General features: G+C 30.6%; 1 protein-coding gene across 1 annotated transcript; it reads right to left on the minus strand.

Moving 5' to 3' along the window:
• Window positions 1–249: 249 nt before the first annotated feature.
• On the minus strand, window positions 250–21,678 carry LOC132731769 (probable RNA-binding protein 19). The gene is made up of 24 exons (XM_060718026.1): window positions 21,596–21,678; window positions 17,653–17,835; window positions 17,037–17,156; window positions 16,281–16,343; window positions 15,509–15,689; window positions 14,787–14,854; window positions 14,009–14,125; window positions 13,362–13,421; window positions 12,362–12,440; window positions 10,845–11,002; window positions 10,159–10,191; window positions 9,608–9,683; window positions 8,861–8,864; window positions 8,476–8,537; window positions 8,098–8,152; window positions 7,541–7,637; window positions 6,675–6,785; window positions 5,780–5,980; window positions 4,921–5,055; window positions 4,045–4,161; window positions 3,045–3,250; window positions 2,206–2,325; window positions 1,661–1,766; window positions 250–355 (listed from the first exon to the last, which is right to left on the minus strand). Exons 1-24 carry the CDS (start codon window positions 21,629–21,631, stop codon window positions 260–262), a joined length of 2,484 nt encoding a protein of 827 aa, XP_060574009.1. The 5' UTR covers window positions 21,632–21,678; the 3' UTR covers window positions 250–259.
• Between the last annotated feature and the right edge of the window lie 122 nt (window positions 21,679–21,800).

Consider the following 21,800-nt stretch of genomic DNA (forward strand, 5'->3'; position numbering starts at 1 on the left):
AACTGTCTTGTATGAAGTCAAAATGCTATTTTGTTTATATTTTGCTACTTTTATGGCACATTATTTTACAATTATAATTTCTTGCTAAAGGTAACAAGCAAAATCATTATTAAACATAACATTAACAAATTCATGTTTTTGCCCTTCATATAAAAACAAGTTTTAATTCAATGTGTTTTATATGGGATAAAGTGCTGATTTTATTTAAGTACACAAGTACTTACATTCAGCATCAGGATGGGAAATGTTCAGTCGTTTTCTAAATATCATCAATATCTTCAGCACTATCTGCCCATTCTAGAACCAGTCTTCTTCCATACAAATGAGTGCTGTGACAAAGTGACTCAAATGCCCTCTGTGATTAAATTTATTACAAATTATTTTTTTAACATTTCAAACACAGCAAAATAACAATTTTAATATAGAACACAAATTATGATAAACATCCAAATTAATACCAAATTTTGTATTATTCCCAATTATATATTAAAACATTTCTTTTTCACGCAAAATGTGCCTTCTATTAACATAAACATCTGTTTGGTACTTTAAAATCATTTCTTTTGTTATTTATCAACTGAAGAAGCTTATTAAAGTGAAATATATGTTTTGATGAAGTGTGTTGGTTTTTGATCTATTTATCCTATCCTTATTACCTACAAACACATTGTGTTTTTTGCCTAACACAGTCCCATGGTACACAGTCCCATAGTAATAAACTAGATTAAATTCAAAATTTATTTTTTGTACAATTCTCAACTTCATTTGAATAGTGTATAAAGCTATATATCTGATGCAAAATTATTGTTTGGATTTAAAAAAAAAGAGAATAAAATGCTCAATGAAAAAAAAATAAATTGCCTTAAAACGAGTGGCGCATGCACATAGTCATTGCTAAATGGATAAACTCTACTTAAAATAGCAAAATAATATTTTGTTCCAGAACATTTAATTCTGTTTTTGTACATTATTCATGTGTGTTAAAGAACAGAGACATTCTATGTTACAACTTCTTCAGGAATCAACCATATAATAATGGAACCAATATAATTTTACTGTTGATAGATATTATAAAAATATTTCATAACTTATTGATTTATACCCTTTAAACCCTTTTTATTTTTGGGTCATTTTGAGCTCTGGAAAAACAGATCAAAGGAAAAATCTGAAATTTTGCACACAAGTTATGAGTTTACACTTGCATAAGCTGGTACATTGTACAAAAATCTCGAAAAAATGTTTTCAGTCTTATCATTTCAAAAAACCTCCGTAACAGTCCCTTTAAATAAATAAGAATTACTTTGACAAGTTGAGTATGTGTGATATTTTATATATATTTGCCATGCTTTATATTTTAAACTGTCTATAAGAAGTTTGAATTACAGGATATCAATACCAAAATATTGAAATTTAACTGGTAACAGTATGGTCATTGCCAAACAGGCTTAATGTGCCCCCTATACTGGTAATCTAATCATTTTTATCACATACCTGTGCCAATTTTACGACTCCATAAAAATGATATGGCATAGCCATGCATAGAGTTTTGCCAGAGGCTCGCATAATATAATTTTTTTCAACTTGTTCTATAAATTAAGTACTGAACCTACACTCATTCAATATCCTCTAGATATTTACTGTTAAAGGTTTAAGTACAAACCTTAGCATCGGGTCTTGTAAGAAAGTCAACAAAACCGAAGCCTCTATGTGACCCTGTACCTCCCATCTTCTTCGGTAGCCTTACACTCTTCAACTCTCCAAATACCCTGTACACATCAAAACAAATTCAATTGTAAGTATTTCAAATAATCTAAGGGTGCAATTAATTAATGTCTTTTTTCTTTCTGTCTATAACATGTATAACAACTGCATATAAACTGATACTCTATTATTGATTCAAACTTGAAGCAGTGTATGGCAAGTGAACTGAAGTTGGTGAATGTAACCACTTTGCCACAGAAGCCCCTCTTTTACCATTTCACAAACTTATTCTTAACTTGTTTTGAAGATGCAAGGCAGGACAAACAGCTACTGGTATTATCAGAATGCATGGTTAACTCTGTAGAAAAAATGTGTAGTTTAGAAAATGATTCATCATCCAAATTAATCAAATATTCAATTAACATTATTCGAACGAGAATCATTCATCACACAGAAGTATAAAATAAGAACAATGCAAAGTGACTCCAAGTCAAAAATACTTACTTGAACAACTCGACAACTTCATGCTGTTTTGCCTCAAATGGTATATTCCTCACTAAAATTTTTGTACTTCTTTGTTTCTTTTCTTTCTGTTTCTTTGTTGTATTTTTATCATTTGAAGTACTGTAAAACATAATTTAGTAATGGTAATCTATACTTGGAAGCTAATTAAAAGGACTCAACAGAGGTTTTTTTAGACATGTTGGGACTGGAAATTATAACATTTTTAGATTTGTTTACTATTTGGTTTAATAGGTCTAGACCAATAACTTGTATGAAAATATCTGATGATTCTTTCACAATATTTTTCCAGAATACCAATAACAATTTGCATTAAGCAAAATGACAAGCGTTTAAATGATTTTCACTCAAACTAAGCTAAGAAAACATACAAAATTAGATTTTAAATTTAATCTGGAGATTAATCGTTACTTTAGTACAATAACTGATTAACTGCTATTAGATTTAAAAAGACTTATTATGTTATTGCACTAAGGCGACAAATTGATCTATGGAACCGTATAACTCAACTCCGACTAAGAACTACACAAAAATATGTTTTCCAACTTAATTATGAGTAAGCATTATATTTCAATTAATATCTTCTCCATATTATTTCAATATAAGTGCTCCAGTAAATCTGTGAAAAAATGACAAATTTTATATTTTTAAGCTATTGGAGTACAGCGGAGCTCTGTTAATGAAAGTATATACCTGGTACACTCAATGACTTTTCACTTTACATAACAGAGGCCTAAAAAGTGGCCTCTTCCCAATTGAATTTTTCTTCAAACTCATGCAGTTTTCCCCCCAAAAAGATCTTACTGTAAGGCATGACATACCTTGCAGTGGTACGATTTGAAACTTTCAGTTCCAGTGAGTGACCATCAAGGCTGGTATGCTGCATATTTTTGATAGTCTCTTGTGCCCCATTGTCCGTAAAAAACTCCACAAAACCATAACCCATTGACAATGTCTGTCCTGGTCTTTTCATGTCTTTCTTTTTTGCCACATTAGCTGTTTTAAAACCCTTGCACTCACTAAAATGCTGCAAACATAAATGTTATACATAACGTTATAATAATCTTATAATACAAGAGGACTAGGATAATCCTGTATTGCTCACCTGAAATACACTGCTAGAAACGGCTAAAATTCTTCTATACAGTAATCAGGTCTCAATGGGTGTATCATTTTTGACTCCATAATTCATAAACTATTTGCAGACATCCACATGGAAATGCTAAAGGCCAAATATTAAAGTTCTTCACACAAGGAAACTTTAATGTGTTTCTTTAAGTGTTTAACTTTAACGTGTTTTCTCTTTGTTGACAGCAATCGCAAATGCTCACCTCTGCGCACTTTGTGCTTAAGTTAGCAAAAAAAATAAATAAAAGTAGACATTTGAATTCCAGGAGGAACTTAGGTGAGCAAAAAAGGAAGTAGACATTTGAATTCCATAAGGAACAATATATAATATTCTATATCAAATAGTCAATATTCCTCTTCTTTAAGGGTTACAACCTTACAAGAGATTTCGTGGTAATGGTCATAAGTAAAGTGCAACAATCTTGTTAAATTACACATGGTCAAAATGTTCATGAGCAAATGTCGATAACCTCCCAAGCAAATATCGATACCCCCCCCCCCCCCCAAAAAAGAGACCAAGAACATACATGATAAATGTCCAAGAGCTCAAGCTGAAATAAAAATTCAACAACAAAAAAATATGCGATAAAATGGCATCAGCTTGCAATATGATAATGTAACCAAAAGACATCAGTGACACATCGCTAAAAAAAACCATTATTTTACGTCAAGTAAATCAAACACCAAACTTACTTGTTTTAAATTTTCATCTGTTGTGTCGAAGTGAAGATTTTTCACAAATAAAACACTCCTGACTTCTTCATCATCGTCACTATCATCATCATCTTTTTTGCTACTTTTACTTTCTTCCTATAAAATAATGAAGACTTAGAAAATTATACACATAATGCTTCCAGCTTTTCCATCAATCTGAAAATTAATATTCATTAAAAGATTTTACTTAGCTAAACACTAATACATACTTGTATTCATGGAACTGAGTTTTATAGATTTTATAAAGTTCAAACAGTTTCGTTCCCACGGAAATTAATTCTTACTTTACACAGCCTAACAAAAAATTTTCTGTTGAAAAAGTTGAAAGTATAGTGTTACAAAATGACTTTTTGTCTAAACCAATAACTACAACTAAATCTACTTTCAACAGTTTTAGTTTCTCTTTACTTTTCTCAGAAAACATATAAACCACATATTAATACATGCTATTCTCCATATACTACCTTCTTCTCTTGGAATAGTTACATACAATGTATATCACTTTAATTAGTTACTTTATTCACAACACAGATTTAAAAGCCAAAAGGTTAATTTCAAGCAAGCAACAGGTGTTTCAATTCTTTACGACTCTTCAGTGTTCATTTTTCAATCCTAAGTTTAGAATCAAGATGCTTGCTTAGGATGTGAGCGGTCTGGGGCCCTAAAATTTGTTTGTTTTGGTTTTAAGGCACACCAACACATTATAGGTCATATGGCGCTGAAACAGAAAAGATGATTTTGGCTAACCTCGGGTGTTACAAATTTCAAAGCAACTATTAGTTGATGAAGTGATACATGTATTTAACCATTTCAATAAGATTTAAAGGGTATTTTATTCAGATTTAGATGTCACACCTTTATTTCTGTATTCTTTCCCATCTCCTGGTCTCCACCATCCTTTACTTGAGTTGTTACTTTAGATCTGTCAGGTGGTGGTGTGGAGAACACTTCCATTGGAGCCCATTCCAAGAATAATGGTACATGATGAAACTGAAAAAAATATTTATGTACCTGGTTTAAAGGCCCATTATGTTCAAGAAATGTTTTTATTTTTATTTCTCAAAGCTTTATTATTGGAGTACATTTTATAGTTTTCTAAAAGTTACTCATTGGCCAATTACCTGATCCATCATTCTCCTCTGATGCTATTTGACAGGTAGTACATTTTTATGGATTTAACATTTTGTATCAAAGTCAAAATACTACTTTGTTTACAATTGCTTCTTTTAGGACAAATTATTTTACTTTTTGCGCTTCTTTCTTTAGGTAACAAGCATCTTTCATGCTCTTAAACAATCTTTTATACGTTATAATACTCAAGTCTGTCCTTTCTTTAGAGGCAAAGATTTATTAGCTACAAAATGTGATTTATAACTAAAATACAAATAAATTATCCCAATTTTCAATATGAACAATACTGTATTGAGGTTGAGACTCACTAACTATTAGGTTTTGAGACCTTTATTAACTAGCAGAAAACTTCCTTCATCATTTTCACAACATCAACTAGAGAACAACATTACCATTCTATTGTTTTATAAAGGACTTGTCCTGCTGTTTGAGTTTAAAACTGTCTATGTTTGATAATGGGGGTTTTGATATCAAAATGATTTAATTAAACAGCTGACAGAATGAAGAACCTTGTTAAAATTCACAGGTAAAGCACAGCTGGGTCAATGTTATCCTAACATTTAAATGAAAATGTATCACATACCTTTCTATACGCTAATTTAGTAAATGCAGTCTTTGCTTCAGTTGGTACATGGAACTCTACAATGGCAGTTATACCTGAGGGAGGTAACAACACTCTGCCCAAGCTTCCATACGGTGAAAATACTGTCTCTATTTCTGAAATATCCGTCTTTGCTGGAAGGTTTTTTACAAGTATTACTGTTTTACTTCTTGGTGCATTGGGCTAAAACAAATATATAGACATGAAATAATTATCTCATAAAATATTGACTCCTTGATAAAAGTGAGTATAACTTTATTTATGTAAAAGATTCCGAAATTTTTTGCAGCAAGCTGGGTAATATACCTTAAATACAAATCAATAAGGGGAGCAGGAGGCTTGAGTTTAAGGCAACTGCCTCACAAACCAGGAATTGTGTTTCCAGAGGCGAACTAAAGTCAAAAGCTACAATTTGTCATATAACACCTGGAACTGGTTAGTTCCAGGAGACTGACAATTAAAGAGAGTATTTCAAATAAATCTTAAAGCTTTCAATACAATTAAACTAAAATGAATTTGCCTAATCTTTTTTCATTAATCACAATTCTCTGTCTTTTAAAAATCCATTCTCAATTTTGAAAAGAATCTTCCTACCTTAAATAACACCTGACTGAGTGGCCGAGTGGTAATTATGCTTGACTAATAATCTAAAGGTTGCTGGTTGCATGGTTTCAAACTGTCATGGGCTAGCCATTGGTGCCTTGAGCAAATAATTTTACAATCATTGCTTAGAAATGGATGGCTCTAGATTGTAATCAATGAGATTATAGCTTTCTACACAATTATCATAAACCAAAAACAAGGTAAATATCAAAGAGTACAATATACATTGTATCAGAAAATGTTTTGTACAAAAATGTATATAAATGGTATTTACCTGACTAAAACTATCCAATGCAACGCCATTGTCTGTAAGGAAATCCCTTGTCTCTTGGACTACTTGTGTTTCACCAAGAGCAAGTCTTACTCCAAGACTTCCTTTTAATTCCTGAAGTAGAAAAAAAAATTCACTGAAGCATTGAAATCAGATTTATTCTGTTTGTCATATATCAATGCTGTCAATGTCTGTAACATTATGATTATTTCCATAAATCTATGCTTATAATGTTTGTAAGATAGTTTTTCCATAAATTAATGCTTATAAACCTTGTAACAAATTGAGTTTTTCCATAAAACAATGCCCATAATCTTTGTATTATTACAAGTTTTTTTTCCATAGAGCAATGCAGCGTTTCTTTCTATCATTTCCAGTTTTTCCATACATTGATGCTCTATGTTTATAACACAAGTTTTTTCTATAAACCAATGCTCATAATCTTTGTAACTTTATGGGTTTTTCTATATATAAACAAAAAATATATGATTTTATATACTCTTATTCAATATCACTTTAAAATATTCAGAATGTAGTTTCACTAACATAAATTAATTTCACAGTTTTCACAGGTCAAGACGCGAGGTCTCAGGTCAAACGAACATTCTGTTCACTATTTCATTACTGTCCTCTGTTTTCATAATTCATTATTCTTGTAACATTAACTTTATATGTACAATTCTAGTATTAACTCTGAAACCCAATTTTAAAAGTTTATCAAGAAATCATTGTATAACTCTTCTGTCAATTCAATGGTCTAGACTTCTTACCTACTAGCTAAAAACTCTATGTGGTAAAAAGAGAACCCACTTATTAATGACAGAGGTAATCTGTAGCCAAAAATAATATTGAAAGTTATGTATACATACTGTATCAAGTATATCACTTTTACTGGTCTTGTATTTTTCAGCTAGAACATCAGCCACTGCATTGGCTCCAAGAAATAAGGAATTCCAATTAAACGACCTAAAAAATTAATTAGAAACATATAAATGAGAACCTTGGAAACTTTACATTGTAGAATAAATGTGACATAGTAACCAAAACTCTAGAAAATTAATCACATATGAAGTACAATGTCTTTATGCATAACACAAAATAGTCAGAACCATATAGATTGGTTTTCAATTAATCTGAACCTCTTAAGCATACGAGGTCACTTCAGTGAGAGAAATAACAGTCCTATCAGAGTAATATTTTAGGCATGAGACATTAAAATACCCCAAGTCTGTGCATATAATGAATTTCCTTTTCAATCTTTTTTTCAAACAGTAATGTAATACTTACTAAGAAGTAATGGTAGAGACATATGCAAGAATTATTCCAGGTATAAGCAGGTAGCAAATGCATGAAAACTTGTACACAAGCTCTTTTATTTATAAACAATTTTAACTTACAGGAAGATAGCAACTACAAATAAACTTACTTTGTCGCATTTGCCTTGTCTTTTGCACTTTTCTTTTTCTTGTAAGATGACCCTTCTGTAGAAGAAAACATTAAAAACTCCTAAAATATTGCTTCAGAATTATGCCCCTTTTCACAACTACATCTAGTCATGATTATTAAGTACACCAAAATTCGTGTTGATACCACCTTTAAGTGTTTTAGGAAAATAAGCTACAATAAAGTTTTTTACACAACAAAGACAATACAGAAATCATAATAACTTTTTTCAAAACAGTTCAAAAATTAAAAATGAAGTCTGCTTCACAGTCCATCTTATACTGGTGTTAATGAGGAACCATAAAAATGAATTTAGTAGATTTTTTCATGTTTCACTATTATTGTTATTGATATGTTTTACCTGCACTCTCTTCTTCAGTTTCTTTCATCTCCTTTGCTGTTAAAAATATGTAACATTCTTCCCTGCAAAAATTAAACTACTTGTCTTAACTATAAAAGGACTGGTAAGGACATGTTAACTTTATAAATTCATCAATTCAATTTCAGGAATTCACAATTTCAACTTTCATGACATTCGCAATTTCAACATATTGAAGTCATGAATTTTCCAATTTCAACACACGATAACACAAATATAACTTCATGAAAATTCAACTTCATAATTCACAATTTTTCAATTACTGAATTTACGAATTCAAACAAAGGGTTAAAAAATTGTAATTCATTAGAAGTTGAAATCATAAGAACTTGGGAATTTTCGTGAAGGCCGAAATTTATGATTTCACAAATCTGAAATATTCAAAATATGAAATTCATTTAAATTGAAATCATGAACTTGTGAAGTTTGAAATGTTGAATTCATGGAAAAATTGAAATGAAGAGGGTTTAAGTTAAAATGTCCAAAAGGTTTACAGCTTACCTGAAAAACTTTGCCATCTAAGGCACTTAAATAAGCATTGACTGCATGTTCTTTGGGATCATATAGGTTTAATAAACGCCAAACCCTTCACCTTTCTGTCCAAGGGACCTTCATTTAAGAAACAAAATTTCATTTCATTAGAATACAACATGCAAGTAGTGTTGGCCGGACATGGCAGAGTGGTTTAACATGTCAGGATAGTTATTCTAAGAAATTGCCGGTCGCAGGGGTTTCAAATCCTTAGCCGTTTGTTGGCCGTTTTTGGGCCATGAGCACGAAACTTTACAGCTCAATACATAGTTAAAGGCACCGATTTAAGAAAAAGATACAAGAATGTTTGCTTTTCCAACACAATTTGAAACTAAAATTTAAAATTGTATTAATCTGAACCTAACAAACATGATTTAAAAAGGCTTACTTTAAACTGACTTGTATAATTTGAAAACCCAACTTTAATTATTAAATAATAAATGTTTGTAATGAACACTACCAAAGTATCTTACATCAGTTATATATACAAAAATATATTTAAGTTTATATAGATAAATGTCAGACTTTTAGAACTGTATAAATTATGCAAATTTATGCAATGACTGCAATTAATTATTCATACCAAATTTTTTAAACTCCTCCTCCAAATCTTCTTCTGTACAAGAGTAGGATAAATTTCTGATAAAAAGTCTCCCTGTCTGTAATTAAATTTTAAAGTGTATAATAAGCTATACATGTTTATCTGCTGCCTCTAGTTTACGAAATAAATTTTTGAATTTTTATACAGAATATCTTTTCAAAACTGTAACTTGTATAAAGGAAATATGTTTGTGGATATCTTAAAGAATAAATGGTGCTTACACAAATCATTGTCAAATGGTTAAAAATCCTACTTAGAGGCCGAATTATACTCAAAAATACTATTACCATTATTTCTCAAAAGTTTTTCACTTTTCCATTATCAAATAATGAAAATCTCCATAATCACCTTTTATTGTGTCAGAGTCACTTAAAACTTATAATAGATAAAAAATGAAACAAATGTCTTTTTCATGACATGTCATCTGAAAGCTATATAAATGATCTGTCTCAGAACAAACCACTTTTATTAACAACCTAAGCTTATTTGTTCTGAACAGTAAGGATAAGATATAGAAATAAAATAATAATTACCTCTGCTATACCTTCACAATCTTCTGAATCATTCTGTAATAGAAATACATATGAAACTTTTACAAGTACACACAGTAAGAAATATATACATTGTTGACTAAAGTAGTCCTATGTTATTCTTAAAGCAGCCTCAAGCTATTCTTAAGCTAAATATGTTATTTTTAGATATATTGTTTCATATAATTGTCAAATCATAAGAATTAAAAATTTGCAGACGATAAAATGCATGAACAATAAGGAAGCCCCTTACTGGATTTTTTTGTTTAGTATCTAAAATACCTTTTAGCAAAATTAAGGCCATCTGTGTGATATCAACTTTTCTTAAAATTTTAACTTACTGCCAGTGGTTAACAAATTACTGACTGTAGTTCAATTGAATCAATAAGAATCAGCTTGAAAAGCAAACAAATAGAGCTCGACTACATGTATTCCAAGTGCTTGACAGTAAGAAAGGGTGCATTACTCTTTAAAAATGTAACCCAAAGTTATGGGACCTGTGCCCATCAGGTTAGATAATCACAGAGAACAATTATATGAAGCTTCAACTCATCCCTTCAGCAGTTATAAAGATACCAACTTGCATGCTAAAACTTAACCAAAGTGTGACAGGGAGCGCCATTTTGAATTCAATAGCTCACCCTATTCTTCAAACAGTCAAGAAAAATATATAAGTATTCAAGCCTTACTTTAATTTCCCAGGGTCGTGGCTTCTCTGTCTCAGGTATATCCTCTTGTTCCTGGTCACACTTTTTCAAAAATATTCTTTTACCTCCTATAAAGTTCTTGTTTCTTCTCAACCCTTGATCAAGGTCACTTTCTGTTTCAAATCCTACATAGGCTATACCTGAATAAATGATAACTTAAGTTGTTTAAAATTGAAATTCCCTGAAATTATAATGGCAAGCTGAAAAACAAAACAGGTTGATCAAACGTAAATTCAACTTTTTATATTAAAACATTCTACTAAAGTGAGTAAGAAACAACTTTTTCTTCAGCTATGTGAAATATTTACAAAAAGAGGTCTAGTTATGATCAATTTTATCTTGAGTGGTCCAGTTTATCAAATAAGAGTGCCACCTTGTTTCAAAATATGCCAATCAGGATGTTTCATGATGGTGAACATTTACATTAGAATCCATCAATAGTTTCTTTTTTTGTTTTACATAACCTTTGCATGTGACCTTGACCCTGGCCACACAAACCTGGATTTTGCGAGATTCAATCCTCATCAAAATGGTGAACATTTATGGTAACTTCCCGTAAGATAATTATAATTACTCAATGTATTTAGAAGTTTCATTTGAAAGAAGCATTTTTGTGCAACCATATCATGTTTCCTAAAAACCTGTGTCACTAGTGTGACACTATGTCTTGTGCTGGTGAACATTTTGTATAAATACTTAAATCACTCCATGCATGTAGAAAATAAGTTCCTAACAAAACTGAATGCCTAACCCACCACAGATGCCACATAAGGAGCAATCATGCAATACAACCAATTTTTTTTAACACTCTAATAAAAACGTTTTTAAAGTATTTTTAGTAATTAATCATTTTTCAGGTTTTTACTTCGTGAATATTAGATACCGGTTGTTATTTGATAGGTTGATAGGGTATGTCCTTCATGACTGAATGATTGTCCCTGACTTTAAATTACAAAATCATCATCATTGCAAATTTTCAGATTCTGTCTTTTGAGGTAATCATTATGATAACTAAAGAAATAATTGTGATTATATCACACCACCACTGAGCTAGAAAATACACTTATACATGTAATAGACATAGTACCTATACAATGTGACTTTTTATGATCTGAGTGTGGGTGGAAAACCAATACTTAAGATCTAGTATTAGGAAGTATTGTCTTTAATGACTTTTTTAATATGTGATAATTATTTATTAAATAAAGTGTGGAGCCTGCTCTGGCTAATGAGTAACCCATACTTAGAAAATGTTTTATGGGTAATAAAGTCAGATTTTTTTCACATGAAGTGAAACCGAGTTGAAATTTTCTCTGTTATTCAAACATTTGATGAAAGAAAATTTTAACTAGATAGATCACAAAAAGCCATGTGAAATAGACACTGTAGCAGTGGGAACTAGCATTCCTCTTTTATTATCCAAGTGGGAAACTGTCTCAATGACACACATCCACATTAATAGATATTAAACTTTATAACAAAATGCAGATTCCACTTACCAATAGGTCTTTTTGCAGCATTTTTAGCAACATGCAACTTTGCTAGTTTTAATGGATTGAAAAATTCTCGTACTGCTTTCTGAAATTATAACAATATAGAATATATTATCCTATACAATAAAAGACAAATTTTTATTAATTATTAAACCAGTGTGTGATTTTAAAGGAGCTCCACTCTAAAAAACCTAAAATAATATCTTTTTTTAAATTCTTACATAGATCACCTGGGGCACTTACAATGGGAAAAATATGAAAAAGATAATACAGAAAAAATTTCAGAATGAATTTGAATATCAATATTTAAATGTGATTCTTAGCTTAACTGTAGTTTTAAGGTCTTTTTGTGCAAATAAAAAGACTGTTTCTGGAAAAATTAGTGGATGAATGCTGTAAATTCTTGCATAGCCCTATTTTACATGGTATAAAATCTTGGAGAAATACAGACCTGTCATGTCAAATATCTCAGTTGAGTGCCTTTAATAAATATTTTCAAAAAATTATAGTGAAGTTGTCTAACTTCATATTAAATTTTCCTTGCCATAATTTATACTTTATATATATCAACTACATGTTTGTTTGATTGGGTTTTATGTCACACCGACACAGTAAAGGTTGTATGGCGACGTTCCAGCTTATTTAAGGCACGAGCAGGCACCACCGACGTTCCGTAAGCTAGCTTGATAGCTTCCTCACATGAAAGAATCCAAAGTCCCTGTCGGGATTCGAACCCACAGCGGTGAGGGGCAAGTGGTTTGAAGTCCTTAACCACTCGGCCACGGACGCCCCTCATCTACATGTAATAAAATTAACTTGGATTTTGTTCTACCCTTAATTGTTTATAAAATATTTCAATTAATTGTTTATATATCAATTATCATTATTCAAATTTTAACTATTATGAATCTTGTTAATCAATAATAATATTTTTTTTTAATAAAATCAAAATAACATTGCTAAAATTTGTGAAGGCTAAGAAACAACAACATTTTACAATGATTACCTCTCCACATTTTGTAGGGATGCCTTTCATTTTCAACATAAACAAAGTTTTCTTCTCTTCCTGCAAGGAAAACAATTTTTTTTTACTTATAAAGTAATGGTAATTTTGTAGGAAATTTCTTAATTATAAAGCTCTAACAACTTTTATATCAGCAATTCTTTGCAGTGTGAAGAAAGTGATCACAAGTAAAGTATACAATATCATGTACATACAATTATAATGTTTAATACTTTTTATGACATTTAATCTGCCAAACTAACTTATGGCATCCATAGTACATTTATTTCAAACTTAGCAGTTAGTAGTTAAAAATCGACTTATGTGTTTGGTGTTACTTTAAATTCCTGATATCCAATCTATATATTATGCAAAGCAGGGTATTTTTTCCTTCTAAAGCAGGGGCCATTTATAGGCCTTTCTTCCTCTGAAAATTCTTTTTAAAAATCATTGATTTTCCCCCCTAAAATTCAGTTTACATTAAGTTTTCTCTTCCTCTTATTTTAAAATACCATGTTATTTTGTCCCTAAATTTAAAGAAAGACCCTTTCACCTATCTGTGAAAAAATGCCCTGCGAGACATTCTATCTCACATATGGTATGCATTTGTAACTTTCCAAAAATCAGGCGATTAATGTTTTCAAACTTACTTCATTTTTCTTGTCTTTTAGCTTTTTTGAAGATACCGTCTTATCGTTGCTGTCCTCATCAGAATCAGAATCATCAATTCCCTCTGTATCTTTACTAGAAACTTTAGACTTCAGATACTAAAACATTTTGATAAAAACTTCAAAGATGACAAAATCATTACTACAACAGCAATTCAAGATTATATGCACAAAATATTGTGCCTTATCCTTATTATTTTTATAAAGATAGCAAGCAGAATTCTGATACAAGAGTTATAGGACAAACATAACACTCCACTTATCTCAGTGTGAGATACCTATGCAAGAATCATATAAGGGAAAAATTCAGGGAAAAAATCAGACTGAAGTAGGGATAAGGTGAAAAAGTAGGGGAAAAATAAGAAAAGTAGGGGTCACTTGACTGTCTGCTATTGTCATGACCATAATGCACTTATATATGGAGTAGATATATGTGTGGAACTTAAAGCACACAACAACTGTTTCTTAAATTTAAATAAAAATTAATGAATTGCTAAACATGGCAGTTTTATGAAAAGACATTTATGTAAGACCTTGGGATTATATAATAGATCCACTGATGTTCTATAAGCTAGCTGGCTAGCTTCCTCACATGAAAGTATCCAAAGTCCCTGACAGGATTCAAACCTACAGTGGTAAGGTGCAAGTGTTTAGAAGTTAACAACCTTAATCACTCTGCCATGGACCCCCACCCATAGTTTAAATCTGGCCAAGGACTTCAATACAGCAAGTAATGAATATTATAGTTATAGGAACTTACATCAAGATCGGATAAACCTTTCACAGTGGCTGTCTTTTTCTTCTCTGTCTTCACCTCTTCATTTTCATCTAAAAAAATTCAATCAAATCTTGTTTATATCTATGATACCATTTCAACCTTTAACCTGCAAGAACTAAAATTGAATAGCCTTTGCTACCAGTATAGAGCAACATGTAGGCTTACCTACACATCCGGTCTGATCAAGTTATTGGTTGCTGAAATTTTGTACTTCGATATTGAAATCCCTAGAACATTGAATGGAGTGTTTCAAATTCAAAGCTGGGAAATTCTATTACACAATTTCAGGTATAGTCATCATGTTTGACTTCTAAGAACATCATATATATTTTTGTATAAAAAAAACATATTATGAGAATAAAAACTATGTGTGCTACAACATGGAAAGCTAAAGTGTTAAAGAAGATTCTGTTGTGTGTCCTGCTTATTTTGTATAATAAACTTGCCCTACTTTAAATTCAGAACTGTTTACTGTTATTTAGAGGGATGTCATTATAAAGTTAAGCAGTAAACAGAGTAAAGTCCTGTATGACAGAATAGACAGGGAGTCGATCTTGATTCAATGCTGGTGGAATTTTTAACCCTGGCATTCAATTATAGTGTAAATGAAAATTGCAACTCAAAACTTGCCAAAACAAAGTTTAACATGAAATAAATTTTGCAATAAGGTAAAAAAATTACAAGATATGAAAACAACTGCTTACCATCAGAATCTGATTCACTGGCACTGTCATCTGATGACTCTTTCAAATCGGACATTTTGTCGTCACTGACCATACTTTCCTTCTCATCCTTAGGTCTTACACCATCATTGGTCCAGACAGGTTTAACACTTACATTCTGATGGACCTCCAGAAATTCATTAAACTTAGGATCATCCTTAACCTGAATTTAAGACAATAAAATTTATTAGCAAACATTGAGTTTTATTTGGTTATTTCAATGAATAATTAAACAAAAAGATAACAAAAGTAAAATTGCACTAAGGGCCAAAATAACAAATGGTTCTGATGCAGTTAAATTTCAGAGAGATGGACCATGGCAAGAATTTATACACTGTGTGATTATAAGTGGCAGGAAATATATCAGTTGGTAGACGGTTGATACAACAATTTTGATAATTTTTTTATCTCTTCTTTTTTTACCCAAAATAATTGGCTTGGATGGAGGCTTTGACTCATTATCAGGGACAACTGCCCCTTTGAATCCCTTTGAACCCCTTTGCTTGGACCTTTAAAAACCTTTTACAACTAAATCACATTCAGTCCTTTGAAAGATAAGCAGATGCAATAAATTTGGTATCATTTTCATGCCAAACACATGTGTCATAAGACAGACCAGACCTGACATCTACATGTATTTGATGTATCAGTCATGATATTACATATCAATATAATCAGTATCTCTTTTATACTATATTATACAACTTAAATGTATACTAGGGGGATTACATAACACTTAATGTTTATAACTTACATCATCTAACAACTCATCAACAATCTTATGGTCTGCTTTCTTATTTTTCTTCTTCTTTTCATCCTGCAATAAATCAAACAGTTAAGCTACATGATTTGTATATATATTTCTTGTATCTTTATTAACTGCAGCACAATAGGTTGTACAAAGTTATAATAACCCCCGTAGCAAAACAAAAATTGAAATTTCTCAAACAGTAATAAATATGCAGTGCAAGACAAGTTTGGACATGACAGACAAGTTAATACAGTTCATTAAATTAATACAAAATTCATTTTTATACAATTTATTTTATATTCTTTATTTTCACTATGTCAAGATAGCCTTTAATCATTAAGAATACATGTGTATGTGACAGCTGTATATGAACAGTCTGTTCTGTGTAAAATGCTTTCTTTGCATGGTTTAAATGCAGATTTTAACAGGTTTTTGGTCATATCTCATCAGTCAGTCCTTGCGAGTGTTTTTTCCCAGATGATTTACTATTAATTACCAATTTCTCTGCAAGTGACCTGGACTACTAATCGCACATGAATTCTGTATCAACAGTGAGAGACAAATTACTATTAGACACAATGTCTGAGATCAACTGTAACATCAAATTAAGCATTGCCCTAGGATCAAACCAGTGACCCCTGGATTACAAATCCTATGAACTCCCTGTTGAGATTAGTGGACCCACAATGTAAGTGTAAGATGCATTGCATAATTAAAGCATTATTGACTAATGATTTCAAAAATTCAGTAATGAATTACCTTTTTAGGTACATCTTCTTTTGAAGTTTTCAAGCTTGCCTGACCTGCAGAACTATCTTTTGCATACTTGCTCCATGCCCTTGGTTTGTTTATGTCCCCAAAATCTTTTGCAATTTCAATCTGAAACAGATAATATTCATAAAGAAAACATACACATACTTACAAAAAATGTTTTTATTGAGTATGTTTTTTTCTGCATTTAATAGCAGTTCCTTTTGTCTCAAGATGTCTTTGAAGTCACATATATTTACAAATAGCAAAACATTTACCTGAAAGGCCAAAACTGTGAAGTTTGTGTGGATATAGTTTTCTAAATATGTCTCCAGTGAAAAAACAAACTTGTTGATAGAAACCTAGAAACCAGAAATAGTAGCTCAAAAAGGTTTGATCCCCAGGGATATACCCTTTTCAAGATTTCTGAAACCATTATGTTTTTAATTGAGATTTACCTTCTTCACAAAGAATGTTTTATCCTACTTAAGGTCATTGTTACATAAAAACCAGTCAATACAAAATTCAAAATATCTTTAACTGGGCCATTCTGGTGATCTTGAAGTGTTTCCCTATTACAATTTACACTTTTTTAAAGAAAAGGTGAGTATATGATTTTACATACCACAATTTTAGAAGCATCAATAAAGGTCTTGTTAAACTGTTTTAAGGCTGTTTGAGCTTCTTGTTCTGTTTTGTAGCCAATGAAAGCAAACTTTCTAAACACTCCATTCTTAGTATACTTTAAACTACAGTCTGTAACTGAGCCAACCTTGCCAAAATGATTCCTTAACTTCTCTTCCTTTATCTGAAATATGAACAACATTTTATATAAGTTCTGTAATTTACATCATGCCAACATCATACTCGTAGGTCTTATGGCGACTTTTCAGATTTACTTGTGGAGGAAGACCTCAGGTGCCCCTTTGTACAATATTTCAAGCAGAAACGACAACCTGAGTAGTGCCGTCGACGTTCCATAAGCTAGCTGTATAGCTTTCTCATATAAAAGAATCAAAGACCCTAGCGTGGCTCAAACATACAGCGCTGAGAGGCAAGTAGTTTGAAGTCAACAACTTTAACCACACAGCCACTGACAACCCCTGTTAGTTCTATGAAGAGTTAAAATATACATATAGTATGAACTGACTTTGTAAGTCCTTAATTTTCAATACATAAATATCTAGGGGTATTGAATAGACGGATACCAAAAATAAGCTATTTTCACGAAAATTAGATCGCAGCTATGAAAATAAGATTTATTTTTGAAATAGTGCATTAATCTGTTTAAATAATTGTTAATATATATATATATATATATATATATTATATATATATATATATATATATATATATATATGCATTCTTCGATTTGAGCTATTTGCGTATGATGGTATTTTCGGCTCAAACTTCATTTTAAAAAAAAATTATTTTTTTGTTCTGAAATTTTAATTTGCTGTAGAATCATTCAAAGAATGCATATATATATATATAATATAATTAACATAATTATTTAAACAGATAAATGCACAATTTCAAAAATAAATCTTATTTTCGTAGCGATCTTATTTTCGTGAAAATAGCTTATTTTCGGTATCCAATCTATACCGAATATCTATCCCGGGACAACCAATATTCAATCAGTTAAGCTGTTTTTAGCCAATAATGAATGGAAGGGGAAACTATACTTTAAATTTATTTTAGCTATTAATGCATCTATTAACACTTATTCATTTTCAGGTTGGTACATTTTCAACAAGTCTTGATCTTTCTTAGAAATTCAATAAAAACAATATGACCCACTTGGGTTAGTCCCAGGAATATTTTAACCTAAATTCAAACAGCAGGGTAATCACCTTGGAAAATTTGTAAAAGATTAATCAGGGCCACTAAAAATTGTAAAAAATTTCACAATAGTCTATTCAACAATTTTCAACAGTTTTTTTTCCAGATTTTGAAAAACACTCAATGTTATAACATATGTACAGCACAATGCATTGGTATGACTACTGACGATTTCGAGACGTTTCGGCCCCAAGACGTATCGGCCCCAAACTACCCAAGACGTTTCGGCCCCGGACGTTTCGGCCCTTTACCAAATCGGCCCCAGAATATGTACTGTATTTTAAACCGATATATTAATAGCATTTAAATGATTAAATGAATAAATTAATATATATATTCAATCATTTTGTATAAAAACTAGATTATAATAGTAGTAGGGGAAAAATAATCAATACAAACAGAACAGAACATAAACTTTATTTGAAAAAATATAATACACAAACAAACAATTATTTACAACATATATAGATAATATTTTATTAATACAAACGGAACAGAACATAAACTTTATTTACAACATATATAGATAATATTTTATTAATACAAACAGAACAGAACATAAACTTTATATAAAAAAATATAATACACAAACAAACAATTATTTACAACATATATAGATAATAGTCTTTCTGTGTAATGCCTATCAAAGAGAGAAAAAAAATAAAACAAAGGAAAGAAAACCAGAACGCAATTTAACCATTTTTGAATCTTTTTTATTTTCTTCCTTTTTGGATTATTTTTTTAACATTCATTCATTCATTCAAATTTTATGACCGACAAAAATATTCCGAACAGGTAGTTTTGTTTCGTTAAGTAATATCTTGTTAATCAGAAGTGTGCCGCTGATAATTTAATCACTTACCGATACGCGTGTCAAACATCACACTTACAGATAAACAACAGGTCTTATATCAATCAATCAACTTTAAATTCTTTAAAACTTAAAATATACAGGTCTATGTTTATCTTTGTCCGTATCAATTACAAAATGATAAAATAGCATACTAATTATAAAATTAAACATGTCTAATTATAAATCATAATTTTTATTTCCCAAAGTGTTATATTTTTTATTCCATTCCTTTCACTTAGAAAAACATAGAAAAACATACCCACTGAGCCAGTTTTTTCGTCATATGAATAGTTTTGTAATACAAACTATTAAGTAGTTCTCTTTAAAAATTGATTTAACATTTATTTAAATGGGAACTGTAAATATTTCACCTGCAGCCATAGACAAAATCGAAACATTCGGTCATGTAATGTTACAATGAAAATAAAATATAAGCCATAATATCTAAAATTCTTTTGTCACTGTCAACATTGTTTGTTTAAACTAATTAATAAATAAATATAATTATTATTTGTTACACCTTTAAAATCACATTAATTAACGTACATCTAAATGGTTCTTGAAAGAGATCAAAAGATAATAAATAATTATTTAAAGAATTAAAGTGTCATAATTGTTTAATTGTTATTAAATTTTTGTTGTTAATCAATCAAGCAATATACTATAATGGGGCCGAAACGTCTCGCGGAAAAGGGCCGAAACGTCCAGGGGCCGATTTTTCGACTGGGGCCGATTTGGTTTGGGGCCGAAACGTCCTGTTTCCCTACTGACGTACTGTCAATGTGTATAAAAAGGCAGTTAAAGGTGTCACTTCTTAGTACGCTATTTGGGGTGCAAAATGATAAATGCATCCAATCTTTACAGCCATTTTACCTTCCCCACTTTATAATATTAGCAAATATGGAAACTTGTCTAGATCTGCCAGCTGGTATTGCTTACAAAACAATTCTTCTACAATCATCACATGAAAAAATTTGATAACAATATAAGATTTTATTAATAAGGACCCCCATGTAAAGACTGATGAATATTTAGTGGTACATCATATAAATAAATGTTTAAATACACCTAGGACTGAGATAAATGGTAAAACTCTTTAGCCAATACTTTATGAAAAAAATTAACTTGCTAAGAAATTTTTTTACCACTATTTTAACAAGTGACTATTTTGATATAGTGAAAGTTGGACAATTTATATTGTGTCAATTAAATCAAACAATTTCTTATTGTTTTTCTGATAACATCTGACAATTAATCAAGTATGGCATTTCTGCAAGTTTTGAAGTTAATACAACATGTGAGTTCATGCAATTTAGTCCAACATGACATCAGTGCCACAGAATTAAGAATGTGTTTGAATTTAGGTTGTGATTGAAAATTGGTTGTTTCGGGATAGTATTAAAATGATCAGGGTTTTCACTAGGATTTTCAAAATATGGCAACAGAAATTGTGTACAGTACTACGGTTAAAATATCTGCCTAATTATCATGTGGTATAACGTATATTTATATTGCTTATTAAAATAACACATGATGTTTTTTAAGTATACATCAGCTGTACATATACACTGGCCATATGCAACCTGTAGTTGTACACAATAGACGCTCAGCTTTGTTTGAGAAAATTCTGATGATTCGAACAAGGGTACTGTTGATAGTTAACTGTCATAACTTCATTTACATGATTTTCTATTCAAAATGTCTTTCCAATCAAAAGGATTAGAGCATGATAGTCCAATTTATCAAGTTGTCTTGTTGTTGAAATTTTGTCAACAAAATGAAAAACAAAGGTAAATAACCATAAGTGAAACTAGATCTTTATAAAAGTATGATTAACTAAAAAAATAATGTATGTTATTGGACAACATACCCCACTCGGCAGGTTCTTTACAATTAAACGAGACATTTTCACGACAGAAATATCCGTTTTCACTTTATCCAAGAAACATGGTTCCGGTCATGACTAAACTGAAATAAATTTCGCAATATTATTGTTGTCGTCTCGAATAGGAAATCAAGTCTCAACGTTATAAAAATTTTAAACAAAGAAATATTTGTTAATTTCTATAAAAATT

This window comes from Ruditapes philippinarum, unplaced genomic scaffold (genome assembly GCF_026571515.1).
Source record: "Ruditapes philippinarum isolate M1 unplaced genomic scaffold, ASM2657151v2 ctg8594_1_1_1_1, whole genome shotgun sequence".
In the NCBI taxonomy this organism is placed as follows: Eukaryota; Metazoa; Mollusca; class Bivalvia; order Venerida; family Veneridae; genus Ruditapes; species Ruditapes philippinarum.

Excerpts from the sequence above, each read along its gene's own strand:
- LOC132731769 (XM_060718026.1), bottom strand. The coding sequence starts at position 21,631 with ATGTCTCGTTTAATTGTAAAGAACCTGCCGAGTGGG. Across the intron at positions 10,192-10,844 it reads CACGACCCTGGGAAATTAAA|AATGATTCAGAAGATTGTGA; the intron begins GTAAGGCTTGAA and ends TTTCTATTACAG. Across the intron at positions 8,153-8,475 it reads AACTGAAGAAGAGAGTGCAG|AAGGGTCATCTTACAAGAAA; the intron begins GTAAAACATATC and ends TTTCTTCTACAG.